Source organism: Jaculus jaculus, chromosome 15 (assembly GCF_020740685.1).
Source record: "Jaculus jaculus isolate mJacJac1 chromosome 15, mJacJac1.mat.Y.cur, whole genome shotgun sequence".
NCBI lineage: Eukaryota > Metazoa > Chordata > Mammalia > Rodentia > Dipodidae > Jaculus > Jaculus jaculus.
Window position 1 is genome coordinate 4,178,350 of NC_059116.1, and position 17,023 is coordinate 4,195,372.

The window sequence follows — 17,023 nt, forward strand, 5'->3', positions numbered from 1 at the left end:
TGACGCAAGTACACAAGGCCATACGCGCTCACAGGTGACACAGGTACACAAGGCCATACGCGCTCACAGGTGACGCAGGTACACAAGGCCATACGCGCTCACAGGTGACGCAGGTACACAAGGCCATATGCGCTCACAGGTGACGCAGGTACACAAGGCCATACGCGCTCACAGGTGACGCAGGTACACAAGGCCATACGCGCTCACAGGTGACGCAAGTACACAAGATCATACGTGCTCACAGGTGACGCAAGTACACAAGGCCATACGCGCTCACAGGTGACGCAGGTACACCGTGCTCACAGGTGACGCAGGTACACAAGGCCATACGCGCTCACAGGTGACGCAGGTACACAAGGCCATACGCGCTCACAGGTGACGCAGGTACACAAGGCCATACGCGCTCACAGGTGACGCAGGTACACAAGGTCATACGCGCTCACAGGTGACGCAAGTACACAAGGTCATACGCGCTCACAGGTGACACAAGTACACAAGATCATACGTGCTCACAGGTGACGCAAGTACACAAGGCCATACGCGCTCACAGGTGACGCAGGTACACCGTGCTCACAGGTGACGCAGGTACACAAGGCCATACGCGCTCACAGGTGACGCAGGTACACAAGGCCATACGCGCTCACAGGTGACGCAGGTACACAAGGCCATACGCGCTCACAGGTGACGCAGGTACACAAGGCCATACGCGCTCACAGGTGACGCAGGTACACAAGGCCATACGCGCTCACAGGTGACGCAGGTACACAAGGCCATACGCGCTCACAGGTGACGCAGGTACACAAGGCCATACGCGCTCACAGGTGACGCAGGTACACAAGGCCATACGCGCTCACAGGTGACGCAGGTACACAAGGCCATACGCGCTCACAGGTGACGCAGGTACACAAGGCCATACGCGCTCACAGGTGACGCAGGTACACAAGGCCATACGCGCTCACAGGTGACGCAGGTACACAAGGCCATACGCGCTCACAGGTGACGCAGGTACACAAGGTCATACGTGCTCACAGGTGACGCAAGTACACAAGGCCATTGCAAGTACACAAGGCCATACGCGCTCACAGGTGACGCAGGTACACAAGGCCATACGCGCTCACAGGTGACGCAAGTACACAAGGCCATTGCAAGTACACAAGGCCATACGTGCTCACAGGTGACGCAAGGACACAAGGTCATACGCGCTCACAGGTGACGCAAGTACACAAGGCCATTGCAAGTACACAAGGCCATACGTGCTCACAGGTGACGCAGGTACACAAGGTCATACGCGCTCACAGGTGACGCAGGTACACAAGGCCATACGCGCTCACAGGTGACGCAGGTACACAAGGCCATACGCGCTCACAGGTGACGCAGGTACACAAGGCCATACGCGCTCACAGGTGACGCAGGTACACAAGGCCATACGCGCTCACAGGTGACGCAGGTACACAAGGCCATACGCGCTCACAGGTGACGCAGGTACACAAGGCCATACGCGCTCACAGGTGACGCAGGTACACAAGGCCATACGCGCTCACAGGTGACGCAGGTACACAAGGCCATACGCGCTCACAGGTGACGCACGTACACAAGGTCATACGTGCTCACAGGTGACGCAAGTACACAAGGCCATTGCAAGTACACAAGGCCATACGTGCTCACAGGTGACGCAAGGACACAAGGTCATACGCGCTCACAGGTGACGCAGGTACACAAGGCTATACGCGCTCACAGGTGACGCAGGTACACAAGGCCATACGCGCTCACAGGTGACGCAGGTACACCGTGCTCACAGGTGACGCAGGTACACAAGGCCATACGCGCTCACAGGTGACGCAGGTACACAAGGCCATACGCGCTCACAGGTGACGCAGGTACACCGTGCTCACAGGTGACGCAGGTACACAAGGCCATACGCGCTCACAGGTGACGCAGGTACACAAGGCCATACGCGCTCACAGGTGACGCAGGTACACAAGGCCATACGCGCTCACAGGTGACGCAGGTACACAAGGCCATACGCGCTCACAGGTGACGCAGGTACACAAGGCCATACGCGCTCACAGGTGACGCAGGTACACAAGGCCATACGCGCTCACAGGTGACGCAGGTACACAAGGCCATACGCGCTCACAGGTGACGCAGGTACACAAGGCCATACGCGCTCACAGGTGACGCAGGTACACAAGGCCATACGCGCTCACAGGTGACGCAGGTACACAAGGCCATACGCGCTCACAGGTGACGCACGTACACAAGGTCATACGTGCTCACAGGTGACGCAAGTACACAAGGCCATTGCAAGTACACAAGGCCATACGTGCTCACAGGTGACGCAAGGACACAAGGCCATACGCGCTCACAGGTGACGCAAGTACACAAGGCCATTGCAAGTACACAAGGCCATACGTGCTCACAGGTGACGCAAGGACACAAGGTCATACGCGCTCACAGGTGACGCAAGTACACAAGGCCATTGCAAGTACACAAGGCCATACGTGCTCACAGGTGACGCAGGTACACAAGGTCATACGCGCTCACAGGTGACGCAGGTACACAAGGCCATACGCGCTCACAGGTGACGCAAATACACAAGGCCATACGCGCTCACAGGTGACGCAGGTACACAAGGCTATACGCGCTCACAGGTGACGCACGTACACAAGGCCATATGCGCTCACAGGTGACGCAAGTACACAAGGCCATACGCGCTCACAGGTGACGCAGGTACACAAGGCCATACGCGCTCACAGGTGACGCAAGTACACAAGGCCATTGCAAGTACACAAGGCCATACGTGCTCACAGGTGACGCAGGTACACAAGGTCATACGCGCTCACAGGTGACTTAGGTACACAAGGCCATACGTGCTCACAGGTGACGCAGGTACACAAGGCCATACGCGCTCACAGGTGACGCAAGTACACAAGGCCATTGCAAGTACACAAGGCCATACGTGCTCACAGGTGACGCAGGTACACAAGGTCATACGCGCTCACAGGTGACGCAGGTACACAAGGCCATACGTGCTCACAGGTGACGCAAGGACACAAGGTCATACGCGCTCACAGGTGACGCAGGTACACAAGGCCATACGTGCTCACAGGTGACGCAGGTACACAAGGCCATACGCGCTCACAGGTGACGCAAGGACACAAGGTCATACGTGCTCACAGGTGACGCAGGTACACAAGGCCATACGTGCTCACAGGTGGCACAAGCATCTGGAGATCGATGACAGTGGCTGGAGGCCCTTCTATACAGTCTCTCTCTCTTCCCCCACACCCCTCCCCACTCTCACATTTAATAAAGGGGGATGGGGCTAGCCAGGCATGGCAGTGCACACCTTTAATCCCAGTACTCGGGAGGCAGAGGTAGGATAACTGTGAGTTCAAGGCCACCCTGAGATTACATACTGAATTCCAGGGTAGCCTAGGCTAGAGTGAGATTCTACCTCAAAAATATAAAAATAAATGAATGGCCAGTCTGTTGGACTTGACTCCAAAAAAAAAGAGAGTAGCATTAATACATGGCATAAACATAAGTAGTAGGCAGTATGGTGGGCTTATGCATCTGTTTAGCCCGACAACAGTAGTAGTTTCCCTCAGGGCTTATGACCTTCCTAGCTATAGGCATTTTGTTTTGTTGTGTTGTGTTTCTGGTGGCTGTCTAAGTAATACCACTTGTTAAGATGGCATGACTTCTTCTGAAAGTCAGATCCTTTGCAAAAGGGCTCCCTGTGCCTTGATGCTGGTGCTTAGTGTTTACAAGTTCCTTTTGTGTCCATAGTCCAGGTAGCAATGGGTTAACATCATGGGGAAGATAATAGGGGATAAAGAACGTGGGGCTGGAAAGATGGTTTAGTGTTTAAGTCATTTGCCTGCAAAGCTTAAGGACCCCAGTTCGATTCCCCAAACCCAACGTAAGCCAGCTGCACACGGGATCGCATATGTCTGGAATTCGTTTGCAGTGGCTAGAGGCCCTGGTGCACCCATTCTCTCTCTCTCTCTCCCTCCCTCCCCCTCCTTCCCTCCCTCCCCCCCCCCCGCCTCTTTCTCTCAAATAAATAAAGTATCTTTAAGAAGGGGGGTTAATGGAGAGATGGCTTAGTGGTTAAGGCGTTTGCCTGCAAAGCCAAAGGACTGAGGTTCAATCCTCCAGGACCCACATAAGCCAGATATATAAGGAGGCACATGCATCTGGAGTTTGTTTGCAGTGGCTGGAGCCTCTGGCATGCCCATATTCATTCTTTCTCCACCACCCCCCCTGCCTCTTTCTCGCTCTCAAATAAATAAGTAAATATATTTTAAAAAAGAACTGTGAGGAAGATTGCAGTCTTTTAATGGAAACACCTCAACTATGTGACTGAGTCACCATTACGTTTTCTCATCTATAAAGTAGGGGCATAAAATAAAGCCAGGCATGGTGGCTCGTACTGTAATCTTAGAACTTGAGGAGCTGAGAAAGGGGGATTGCTGCAAGTTTGAAGCCAGCGTGGTCTACAAAATGAGACTGTCTCAGAGAATACATATATAGAGATGGATGAATGTAAATTCATCCTTTGTAAATTCTGCTATATTGATTAAAACTAGATTATACATATATATACAAGAGCTTTAAAAACCTGGAACATGTTACACAAATGAGTGTTAATGTCTACACGAGCATTGTCTATCAGAACCCAGGCACACGTGTCAGAAAGTGGTGCTGCAGTGTTCAAGGCGTGTCGTAGAGAGCATGCCCCAGCCCATAAAACATTCCCCGGAGTCTAAATTCAAGGCCCCAAGATAGAAGAGTAACTAGCTGAGGCTGTGACTCAGTATCACTTCAGCAAAGTCGTGGAGCTTGTTTTGCTCTAGAAAGGCTGGAGTGTGAAGTGTGCTCTTACAGTGTGTAGTTCGGTGGACCAGGACACTGCTGGAGTTGTGCCTAAGTCATAACTGCGCACGGGTCAGGTCCGTGTGCATTCCTCTCTGCCCTTGGCTCCACAGAGTTGCCTTCTGTCTGTGAGCTTGCTCACTGTGCGCACTTCATATGAACGGGGCCATTCGTGTAGCGTGGAACCTTTTGTTTGTTCTAATTTGTTGACTTTTTCTTAAGAACATGTAACCTTTTATGTCTGGCTTCTTTAGCTGCACTCTTGAAATTCATCCACACTGGAGCATGTATCAGAACGACGGACTTGAGGGCTGCATACAGCCCCATTGCTAGTGCCCATGGCTTGTTCGTCTGCTCGCCAGCAGTTGCGTGTGTGGGTTGTTTTCCCCTTCGGTGCATTACGAATGATGCCACACAGCTCTCAGGCCTCTTGTGTGCACCCAGCAGTGGGATCAACGCTGCGCATGGTCGTTCTGTGTTGAACTTCCTGAGGAGCTGCTAGACTCTTTCAGCTCTCACACCAGGTGGTTTTCCCACTTTATCTTTACTGACACTTGTTGTCTTTCTGTGGCAGCCTCCTAGTAAACTGGAAATGGTACCTTAGAGTGCTTTGACCCGCTAGGGATGGTGTCGGGCGTCGTGAATTGTGTTTGCTGTGTGCGTTCATCTGTGCAATGTCCATTTATCAGGGACTCTCAGTCAGGAGAACATGGACAAATGCCAGACTGCCCCACCTAGGTAGGAGATGTCTGCCTCACAGAGGAGTGTTCTTAGCTGCCTTTCCTGTACCATGAGATGACATCGCATTCCATAGGATACTGTTAAATGAAAATATGATTCTGAATTTATACATGTCAGATACCATCCTGACATTGTTTTAAAGACAGAACTTTAATGAAGACTATCGCCAAAACAATTTAAAATTCAAATCAAATTGACTGTTAGTAATTGGGTGTTTCTTAAATATACTTCCACCAGCCTGAAGGAAACAGGTTGTTTAAGTGTGCCATCTTTATGTCCAGAGGACATTTAGGTCTTCTTTCTCCCCAGGGTTACTGTACTATGCAGGGCACGGCTACGAAAACTTTGGGAACAGCTTCATGGTTCCTGTTGATGCCCCGAATCCGTACAGGTCTGAAAACTGCCTGTGTGTGCAGAGCATCCTGAAGCTCATGCAGGAGAAGGAGACAGGGCTCAACGTGTTCCTGCTGGATATGTGCAGGAAAAGGTACAGTTGTTAATACTTGTGTTTGTTTTGATGCCATGCACCTCTCTTGTCCCCTTCTACTCCCACTAACCCCTGCTTTGTGCCAACTCATCCACCTCCTAGTCTGTGTCTTTTATTTTTTCTCGGGGTGACCCCCGAGTCTCGCTAGGGGGCTCGCATGAGCATGGGTGGGGAGTGAGTTACTAAAGCATGGGCACCTACGGGGCTAAAGCCAAGGTCCTGAAGAATGTGGCTCTCCTAGCGACCATAAACTGCCAGCGTCCCTGTGGGAGGGAGCTCTTGAACCCTTCCCCATCCATCCCTGTCAGATGATGATAGACCTAATCTTGCACAAACTTCCTATTCTCATTTAGTAATTGTTGGAATTAAATCCAAGTCCCTGAAGAACATGACTCCCCCAGCAACCATAAACTGGCAGTACCCCTGTGGGAGCTCAAAAGATGTAAATCATTGGGCGTGGTGGCACACACCCTTAATCCCAGCACTTGGGAGGCAGAGGTAGGAGGATCACCATGAGTTCAAGGCCACCCTGAGACTATAGAGTAAATTCCAGGTCAGCCTGAGCTAGAGAGAGACCCTACCTTGAAAAAAAAAAAAAACTTTAAAAAAAATTGAAGCTGTGCGTGGTGGCACACGTCTTTAATCCCAGCTGTCGTCGTAATTTATGAGGAGACTGAATTACTTCTGGTAAATATGTACCTGACTAAAAGATTTTTGAATCTAATTTTAAATTATGTATATTAAAGTAGTAGTATGTTTTCGTGATTTCCTTTGAAGCTGTTTAACTATCCTTCTCTCCTTCCCCAACCTATGAGCAGAAATGACTATGATGACACCATTCCAATCTTGGATGCACTGAAAGTCACAGCCAACATTGTGTTTGGATACGCCACGTAAGAAAACCTCATACTTACACGCCTTTGCTTTACTGCAGATTGGACACAGCAGTCAGGGTTTGTCCGCAGACACGTAGTCTTACGTTTCCCATCTTCATGGGTGATAGTCAGTCTTCTACCTTAGCACCTAGCACCTGAGTATTTGGCTTCTGCTTGCAGACTAACATTTGAGTTGGGGGCACTCAAAGGGCAGAGATGAGGAAGCTTGTTGGTAGGTATGAACACCCACTAGCAAGTGTTTGATTTTTTAATTTTTTTCTCATTTTTAGCTTCTTCTGATCAGGTAGTGACAGAGTCTAAGTGTATATGTCTGTAAGGCTCGGAGTACTGCAGTACACACCACATGGAAGAGTTGCATAAGACTGATGAGCGCATCTGTCACCTTACTTACTCCTCCTGCCTAACAAGCATTTCGCCCTTTGGCCAGCGTCTGTCTCTTCCCCCGCAGCCTCCCAGCTGTAGTGACCACCGTTCTGCCTTTGTCTTCTGTGTGTTCAGTTTTGTCCATTCTCTGTGTCTGCCTCACTTCACTTCTTTCTCATGTCTTTAAGGTGTCAAGGAGCAGAAGCTTTTGAAATCCAGCATTCTGGATTGGCCAATGGAATTTTCATGAAATTTTTAAAAGACAGATTATTAGAAGACAAGAAAATTACTGTGTTACTAGATGAAGTTGCAGAAGGTAAAATTTTAAAAAAGAATAACCCACTTGGAAAGGAGGGAGCGAGGAAGCAGACACACTCGGAACTCCCTGTTAAGTGCTTGCTTTGTTCTTATTGCACTGAATGGGCTTGGAATTAGCATTTGTTTTGATTGATTGATTGATGTGCAAACAGGCAGAGACAGAAAAAAGAGAGAGGCTGGGTGTGGTGGCACATGCCTTTAATCCCAGAATTTGGGAGGCCAAGGTAGGATTTCTGTGAGTTCGAGGCCACCCTGAGACTACAAAGTGAATTTCAGGTCAGCCTGGGCTAGAGTGAATCTCTACCTTGAAAAACCAATGAAAGGAAGAAGGGAGGGCAGGGAAGGGAAGGGAAGGAGAGAGAGAAAGGAAGGGAGGGAGGAAAGAAAAGGAGAAAAATATGTGTAGGGCTGAAAATGGCTTAGCATTTAAAGCAGCAAAGCCAAAGGACCCAGGTTCGATTCCCCAGGACCCATGTAAGCCAGAGACAATGTGAAGCATGCGTCTAGAGTTTGTTTGCAGCAGCTGGAGGCCCTGGCATACCCATTCTGTCTGCCTCTTTCCCTCAAAATAAATAAATATACAAATACTTAAAAAAAAAAAAAAGAATATGGGTTCACCAGGATATCTATCCATTGCAAGCAAACTCTAGACACATGTGCCACTTTGTGCATCTAGCTTTATGTGGATACTGAGGAATCGAACCAGAGTCATTAGGTTTTGCAGACAAGCGCCTTAACCACTGAGCCATCACTCTAGCCTAAGTAGTAGTTGGTTTTTTATTTATTTAAAATAATTTTATGTATTTATTTGAGAAGGAGAGAGATAGACACACCAAGACTCTTGCCATTGCACATGAACTCTAGATGCATGCACTACCTTGTGTGTCTAGTTTTACATGGGCACTGGGGAATTGAACCCAGGCCATCAGGCTTTTCAAGCAAGAATTTCTAACTGCTGAGCCATCCCTCTAGCCCTGAAATTGGTTTTTCTTTTATAAAAACAATTTTGTGCAAGCCGGGTGTGGTGGCACATGCCTTTAATCCCAGCACTCGGGAGGTAGAAGTAGGAGGACCGCCGTGAGTTGGAGGGCACTGTGTGATTATAGTGGATTCCAGGCCAGCCTGGGCCAGTGAGAGACCCTACCTCGAAAAAGCAAAAACAGTTCTGCGTATGTGTGCACAACGCACGTGTGTTGAGGTCAGAGAACCACCACGGGTGTCGGTCCTCTCTCCTTCCATCTTGCTTGAGACAAGGTCTCTTGTTTTGCCCCTGCAAAGGCCAAGCTGTCTGGCCTGAAGGTTGCTCCTGGCTACTTCCCAGTGCTGAGAGGCGTGTTGGGATTGCAGACACCTGTGCTGCTTGTTCCTAACTTTAGTTGGGTGCAAGGGATCCAGAATGTGGATCTAGTTGTCAGGTTTGTGGAGCAAGCACCCTAGCCATTGAGCCATCTGCCCAGGCCCTGTAAAAACAATTTTTTTTAATTTTTAAAATTTTTATTAGCATTTTCCATGATTATAAAAAAAAATCCCATGGTAATTCCCTCCCTCCCCACCCCCCACACTTTCCCCTTTGAATTTCCATTCTCCATCATATTACCTCCCCATCACAATAATTGTACTTACATATATACAATTTCAACCTATTAAGTACCCTCCTCCCTTCCTTTCTCTTCCCTTTATGTCTCCTTTTTAACTTACTGGCCTCTGCTACTAAGTATTTTCATTCTCACACAGAAGCCCAGTCATCTGTAGCTAGTATCCACATATGAGAGAGAACATGTTGCGCTTGGCTTTCTGGGCCTGAGTTACCTCACTTAGTATAATCCTTTCCAGGTCCATCCATTTTTCTGCAAATTTCATAACTTCATTTTTCTTTACCGCTGAGTAGAACTCCATTGTATAAATGTACCACATCTTCATTATCCACTCATCAGTTGAGGGACATCTAGGCTGGTTCCATTTCCCAGCTATTATAAATTGAGCAGCAATAAACATGGTTGAGTACGTATTTCTAAGGAAATAAGATGAGTCCTTTGGATATATGCCTAGGAGTGCTATAGCTGGGTCATATGGTAGGTCAATCTTTAGCTGTTTTAGGAACCTCCACACTGATTTCCACAATGGCTGGATCAGATTGCATTCCCACCAGCAGTGTAGAAGGGTTCCTCTTTTTCCACATCCCCGCCAACATTTATGATCATTTGTGTAAAAACAATTTTTGATACAACGTTCAGCAATATTCCTTCCATTTTGTTCTTTGTCTTTCCCTGCTGACTTAGCTGCATAACTCTGAGCTTGTTGCTTCCTGCTGCCCAGTCTGCTTGTTTAAGAACAGCTTCTGGGCTATAGAGATGGTTTAGTGGCTAAGGTATGCACCTGTGAAGCCTAAGGACCCATGTTCAACTCTCCAGATCCCGTGTAAGCCAGATGCACAAAGGTGAGGCAAGCACAAGGTTGCACATGCCCACTAGGTGGCGCAAGTGTCTGGTGTTCGATTCCAGTGGCTGAGGCCCTGGTGCACCAGTGCTCGCTTGCTCTCACTCTCTTTCAAAAAGTAAAAGAAAAAAAGAGCAGCGTCTGCCACAATTAGAAAGAAAGATTAGAGAACTAGCACTATAGGAATATTGAGACTGCTGGGAAGAAGGTAAACCCAGTATTTTCCTATTGAACATGGTCACTTTTGTACCTAGGACATGACCGTAGAGGTCTAGCACTGTGTCTTTGTTTAACTGTTTTATTGACAATTTTCACATATGTCCATAATGTAATTTGATCACAATGCCATCCTCTCTTACTGGATCCCCAGATGTAGAATTATAAAATTACCATGGCTTCTCTTTTAGAAAAGGAGCATGTTATACTGGAGAGAGGGCTTAGCGGTTAAGACACTTGCGTACGAAGACTAAGCACCCAGGTGCAATCCCCCAGTACCCACGGAAGCCAGGTGCACAGGGTGGCACACAGAGGCCCTGGAGTACCCATTCTGTCCCTATCTGCCCCCCAAACAAATAAAAGAACTTAAAAATAAAGAGTGTGTTGTGTTGGACATGGTGGTACATGCATGTGATGTCAGCACCTGTGAGGTGGAGGTAGGAGGCCAGCCTCAGCTATATGGTAACTTTGAGGCCAACCTGGACTATGTGACAGCCTGTCTCAAAAACAAGAACATCCACATGCTTTTGGGTCTTTAGAATTGGTCAGCATTTTCCTGAAGCTGCGTCCTTAGTGCTGGGAGCTGTGCTTGGCACGTGGGAGGTGCTCAGTAAATACTTGATAACAGAGAGCCTTGACACTGTACTCTCACTTACTATGGAGTGCTTGACCTGAGTGTCTTAAACACAACAAAAGAATTGCTCTTAAGGGCTGGAGAGATGGCTTAGCGGTTAAGGCGCTTGCCTGCAAAGCCTAAGGGCCCTAGTTCGATTCTCCAGGTCCCACGTAAGCACAGATGGCATGTATCTGGAGTTCGTTTGCAGTGGCTAGAGGTCCTGGTGTGCCCATTCTCACCCTACCTCTCTCTCTCTCCCTCTCTCTGTCTCAAATAAATAAATAAATCAGAAAAAAAAAAATTTAAAAAAAAAAAAAAGAATTGCTCTTAAAATCTGTGTTTACCTTTCTGTCTGTTAGATATGGGTAAATGTCACCTCACCAAGGGCAAGCAGGCCCTGGAGATCCGGAGTAGTCTGTCTGAGAAGAGAGCACTTACGGATCCAATTCAGGGTACGGCATGCTCTGCGGAGTCTCTGGTGCGCAATCTGCAGTGGGCCAAAGCGCATGGTATGGGAAAAACTGTTCTTGTGAGATCTTTTAATATAAAGTGGTTCTTTTCTTCTGACTAAACAGTCTTATTCCCAAATTTATAGTGGAAACTTTTAGTTAGGCATAATGGTACATGCTTAGAATCCCAGCACTTAGGAGGCCAGGGCAGGAGGTTCACAAGTCTGTGGCCAGTCTGGGTACATAGCAAGATGCTGTCGCAAAAAAAAAAAAAAAAAAAAAAAAGGCCAGGAAGCAAATTCACTTATTGTATACTGATTTATGCAACTGTTAGTAAAGTAATAATTTCGGGGGTGGGTCATACATGGTCTCACTACGTGGCCCAAAAAGGCCTGTAACTCCATTAATAAAATTCAAAAGATCGTGTTTAATTCTCCTGCTTTTAAAATAAGTAAGTTTGTATTTATGCAGTATTTTAGCTTCTCAACTACATTGTAGCTGGCGACATGTGCAGCTATCAAGTCAGACATCTGTGTTCTATCTTGGCCTAAACTTGTTTTCTATAACGTGGTTCTGTAAACCACTGTGTATTTTCTATAAAGTCAGTAAGAAATAGCCCTGCTGCATAGTGTTGTTGAGACTAAGAGCTCTGTGAAGACCTGCGTGGCTCATGAATATTGCTGCCTTTCATTCCATCAGTGGGGGAGGGGATGCAGAAGAAATAAAGAGGAAATTATGCCTGTGCCTTAATTACCTTGTGACAAGTTCACATGATTTAATGAGAAAAAAAAGTTTAGATTATTGACTGAAATTAAGATTTGGGCTTTGTTTTCTAAAGCAAGATATCTTGTAATCCAAGCTGGCCTCAGACGCACTGTGTGGTTGAGGATGACTTTGCACGTCGGGTCCCCCTGCGTGCATCACCACGCCCAGTTCACGCAGGTCTTGAGATCAACCCCAGGGCTTATGCGGGACAGGGCAGCATGCTGCCAGCTGAGCCATAGCCCCGGCAGCCCTGAATATCGTTCCTTGCATAATTCTTAGTGCTCTAAGGTACATTTTTTGTCAATTAACAGGCTAGAATACATTAAAAGGTAAAGTACTACAAATATATTATCATAGCATTCCAGATAAGTGTAAAATAATTGAAATTGTCTTTCACACACACACACACACACAAAATATAAACAAGACTAAAATGACAACTCTAAAGATCAGCATTAAGGGCTGGAGGAGTATGTAGCTCTGAGATGGGACATTTGCCTAGCATATATTAGCAAATATGAGGCCCTGGGTTGGATTCCCAGACCACAAAGTAAAGAAGACAGTGAAATAAATTTTTTGTAAAGCAAAATTAAGCTAATAGATAGTGGTGTAACCCTGGAATTCTAGCACTTGGGAAGCTGAGGCAAGAGGATTGGAAGCTTGAGATTAGCCTAGACTATATTTGGCATTCCAGGCCAACCTGAGGTATAATCCTGAGGGGAGGAGGAGATATCTTAAGTAATATTCTGTTTTAGAAATGTTATAAACGCCTGGTGTGGTGGCACACCCCTTTAGTCCTAGCACTCAGGAGGCAGAGGTAGGAGGATTACTGTGAGTTCAAGGCAGCCTGAGACTACAGAGTAAGTTCCGGGTCACCCTGGGTCCAGTGAAACCCTATCTCAAAAACCCAAACACACACACACACGTTATAAACTACTGCATTTATATTCCATGTCAATAAAACAGCATGTCCCATATGTAAGGATAACCATCAAGTAGCTATGTCCAACAGACCTAATGCATTAAACATATGAAATGCTGACTGAGAAAAATATTAAGCCCTAGCAATACTGTGATTATTTAGGAGTAGCAGAACATTAAAGTTAAGAAATTGTCATGTAACCAGTTGGTAACAATCTACTTTATTACAAATTTGTCAGAGGGCTGCAGAGATGGCTTAGCAGTTAAGCGCTTGCCTGTGAAGCCTAAGGACACTGGTTCAAGGCTCAATTCCCCAGGACCAACATTAGCCAGATGCACAAAGGAGCACACACACCTGGAGTTCATCTGCAGTGGCTGGAGGCCCTGGCGCGCCCATTCACTCTCCCTCCCTCTCTGTTGCTCTCAAATAAATAAACAAAAAAAATTTTTTTAAATTGTCAGATGCAAGCATATAGAAGATGAAAGGCCCTGCTCTTTATCCTAGAACCATAGAAAATGAAAAGATTTTGACGTGAAGATTGAGGCATCAGAAAAAAACATGTATACTTCTGGTTACCAGTCAGAAAAATTATGTGTGCAGACAGATAACCTGTACTAATGAGAGACTTGATTGCTTGGTCAGCAGAATGACATTTTCCTAATTTTGTATATATGTTTTAGCAATAATAGTTAAGAAATATTTTTAGCAAATAATCTTAACCATATTCTGCCCTATATAGGATATTTTCTGTTTATTCAAAGAACTTCAGTGAAATAGGCAATAATGAGATCTGCTTTTTTGACCTTTGGCATAGTAAGAGTAGTAGATATGGTGTTTAGATATGTGTTTGCTCGTGCTTATATTGAATGTTACAGTAAACTTTTAAAATGTTTTGAAAACTTATTAAATTCTTTTTAAGCAACTTTAATACATTGCTCTTGCTATTGATTTCCAGAGCTTCCCGAAAGTATGAGCCTTAAGTTCCAGTGTGGTGTCCAGATTCAGCTAGGTTTTGCGGCGGAGTTCTCCAACGTCATGATCATCTACACACGCATAGTGCACAAGCCGCCTGAGATGACCATGTGTGACGCCTATGTGACTGATTTCCCGCTTGTAAGTCTGTCTTGTATTTAAAATACAGTGATGCACAAGGTGGTGCATGCATCTGGGTTCATGTGCCACAGCAGCAGGCCCTGGCACACCCATTCATATTCTCTCACTCAAACAAATAAAATACTAAATAGATAAAATACAGTGATATGTTCTGTACTCTCTGACTGAAGACCAAACTGAAGATGAGGAGCTAGCTCAGTGCTGGGGTGCTTGCTTACATGTGTGAGGCCCTAACCTAACAAAAGGAAAGAAGTCATCTAAATAAACCTTTAAAAATGAAAAAGTTGCCAGGTATGGTAGCACACACCTTTAATCCCAGCACTCCAGAGGCAGAGGCAGGAGGACCGCCGTGAGTTAGAGGCCACCCTGAGATTACATAGTGAATTCCAGGTCAGCCTGGGCTAGAGTGAGACCCTACCTTGGGGGAAAAAAAAAAGTAAAAAGTAAAAAAAGTTAATGCTAAGATATATATATATATATATATTTTTTTTTTTTTTTTGGTTTTTCGAGGTAGGGTCTCACTCTAGCCCAGGCTGACCTGGAATTCACTATGGAGTCTCAGGGTGGCCTTGAACTCACGGCAATCCTCCTACCTCTGCCTCCCTAGTGCTGAGATTAAAGGCGTGCGCCACCACGCCCAGCTAGAAATATATAATTTTATGAGTATGTATGTTTGTGTCAACACTGATCATAATATAAATGTCTAAAATTCATACAGGAAGGGAGAGCTAGGGAGTGCTTGCTTGCAAAGCCTGCTAGTTCGGGTTCAATTCCCAAACCACACATGTAAGCTGAACACAAAAAGGGATGCTAGGGGGCTGGAGAGATGGCTTAGTGGTTAAACGCTTGCCTGTGAAGCCTAAGGACCACAGTTCGAGTCTTGTTTCCCCAGGACCCATGTAAGCCAGATGCACAAAGGGGCACATGCATCTGAAGTTTGTCTGCAATGGCTGGAGGCCCTGGTGCGCCCGTTCTCTCTCTGCCTCTATCTCTGTCTGTTACTCTCAAATAAAGAAAGAAAGAAAGAAGTTTAAAAAAAAAAAAAAAAGGAATGCTAGCATCTGATGTTCATTTACAATTACAAGAGACCATGGTATACCCACGTGTAAACACTCCCACTTGTGTTAATTAATATTTTAATCTTTTTACTGAGGTGGAGTCTCACTCTAGCCCAGGCTGACCTGGAATTCACCATGTAGTCTCCAGCTGGCCTCAAACCCACAGAAATTCTACCTCTGCCTCCCAAGTGCTGGGATTAAAAGCGTGTGCCACCACACCTAGCTTAAATTAATATTTTTTTTAAATTCACTCAGGAAAGACATCTTTAATTTCTCATGCTCTAGGATATCAAATATGAAAGAATAAAATATGCTATACATATTTCAAGAATAATTTTGTTTTAAAAGCTCCTAAAAAAAATAAGGGAGCCGGGCGTGGTGGCACACGCCTTTAATCCCAGCACTTGGGAGGCAGAGGTAGGAGGACCACTGTGAGTTCGAAACTACCCTGAGATTACATAGTGAATTCCAGGTCAGCCTGGACTAGAGTGAAACCCTACCTCAAAAAAACAAAAAATAAAATAAGGGGCTGGAGAGATGGCTTAGCAGTCAGTTATGCCTGCGAAGCCTAAGGACCCAAGTTCATTTCTCCAGGTAAGCCAGATGCATTTGGTGGCACATGCATCTGGAGTGTGTTTGCAGTGGCTAGAGGCTCTGGTGTGCCCATTTTCTTTCTCTCTCTCTCTCTCTCTAATAAATGAATAAAAATAAAATCTTTATAGCACTCGGGAGGCAGAGGTAGGAGGATTGCTGTGAGTTCAAGGCTACCCTGAGACTACAGAATGAATTCCAGGTCAGCATGGGCTAGAGTGAGATCCTACCTCTAAAAGCAAAAAAATAAATTTAAAAAAATCTTTAAATATATAAATAAAAGCTTTATGTCCAAGCCAGGTTACTTTATATAACAGTGCTTTATGTAACAATCATATGTATAGTATACATAATATACTTTCATATATTAGAGTAATTTAATATATTTAAATATGTTTAATATTCTATAACATAACAAAAAATATTACTTGCCAGATTATGGCAGTTTATTGGATAGAAATATAGGTCTGTTCTTTCCAAATCTTTAATTCTGATGCTTATTTTGCATTGGTTTAAAGAAACCAATATTTGCCCTCTTATGTGACAAATTAAGAAATAAGCAAGGACTAAGAGAAATGTGGACTGTCACTGTTACTACTGTGGAGGCTTCCTGGAGGACAGAGCTTCATATGAGAGCCTCTGACTGACACAGGAACAACCTCCCCAGTCTCAGCTCCGCTGTCCAGGGCAGGCCTCCCCAGGCGGGGCAGCGCAGAGCCGTGGGCCTCCCTGTGGGGAGCATGTTGCTTCCTGTCCTTCAGGGACTGGCCTGCGGAACCTGCTCATCCTTTCCTCAGTGCTTCACCATGAGACGCAGAGGAGAGAAGGAACCCAGCGCCCAGCAAGACTGGACTCCACCAAACAGGAACCAAGCAGATGTTTTAAGGCATAGTTTGAAAGGAAACTATCAGAGATAACTTCCCATTTTAAACATAATTTTTTTTATTTTTTTTATTTATTTATTTGAGAGAGAGAATGAGGCAGAGAAAAAGACAGAGTGGGCATGCCAGGGCCTCCAGCCACTGCAAACAAACTCCAGATGCATGCGCCCACCACCACCACCACCACCCACCCCCGTGCATTTTGCTTACGTGGGTTGTGGGTAATGTGTCTATAGTCCTGCTTAGGTGATTGCCCACTCAAGCAAAAGTCTTGAGAGAGCAACACCTGT

At 46.1% G+C, this 17,023-nt stretch overlaps 1 protein-coding gene across 3 annotated transcripts in view; it reads left to right on the top strand.

The window, feature by feature from the left end:
* Positions 1-17,023, top strand: part of Malt1 (MALT1 paracaspase) — a 57,706-nt gene that overhangs the window by 34,802 nt on the left and 5,881 nt on the right. For all 3 annotated transcript variants that reach the window (XM_045135053.1, XM_045135054.1, XM_045135055.1), the window contains 5 exons: positions 5,932-6,109; positions 6,928-7,002; positions 7,557-7,684; positions 11,314-11,463; positions 14,046-14,203. In XM_045135053.1, coding sequence (XP_044990988.1) covers positions 5,932-6,109; positions 6,928-7,002; positions 7,557-7,684; positions 11,314-11,463; positions 14,046-14,203 — 689 coding nt within the window. The remainder of the gene's footprint in view (positions 1-5,931; positions 6,110-6,927; positions 7,003-7,556; positions 7,685-11,313; positions 11,464-14,045; positions 14,204-17,023) is intronic.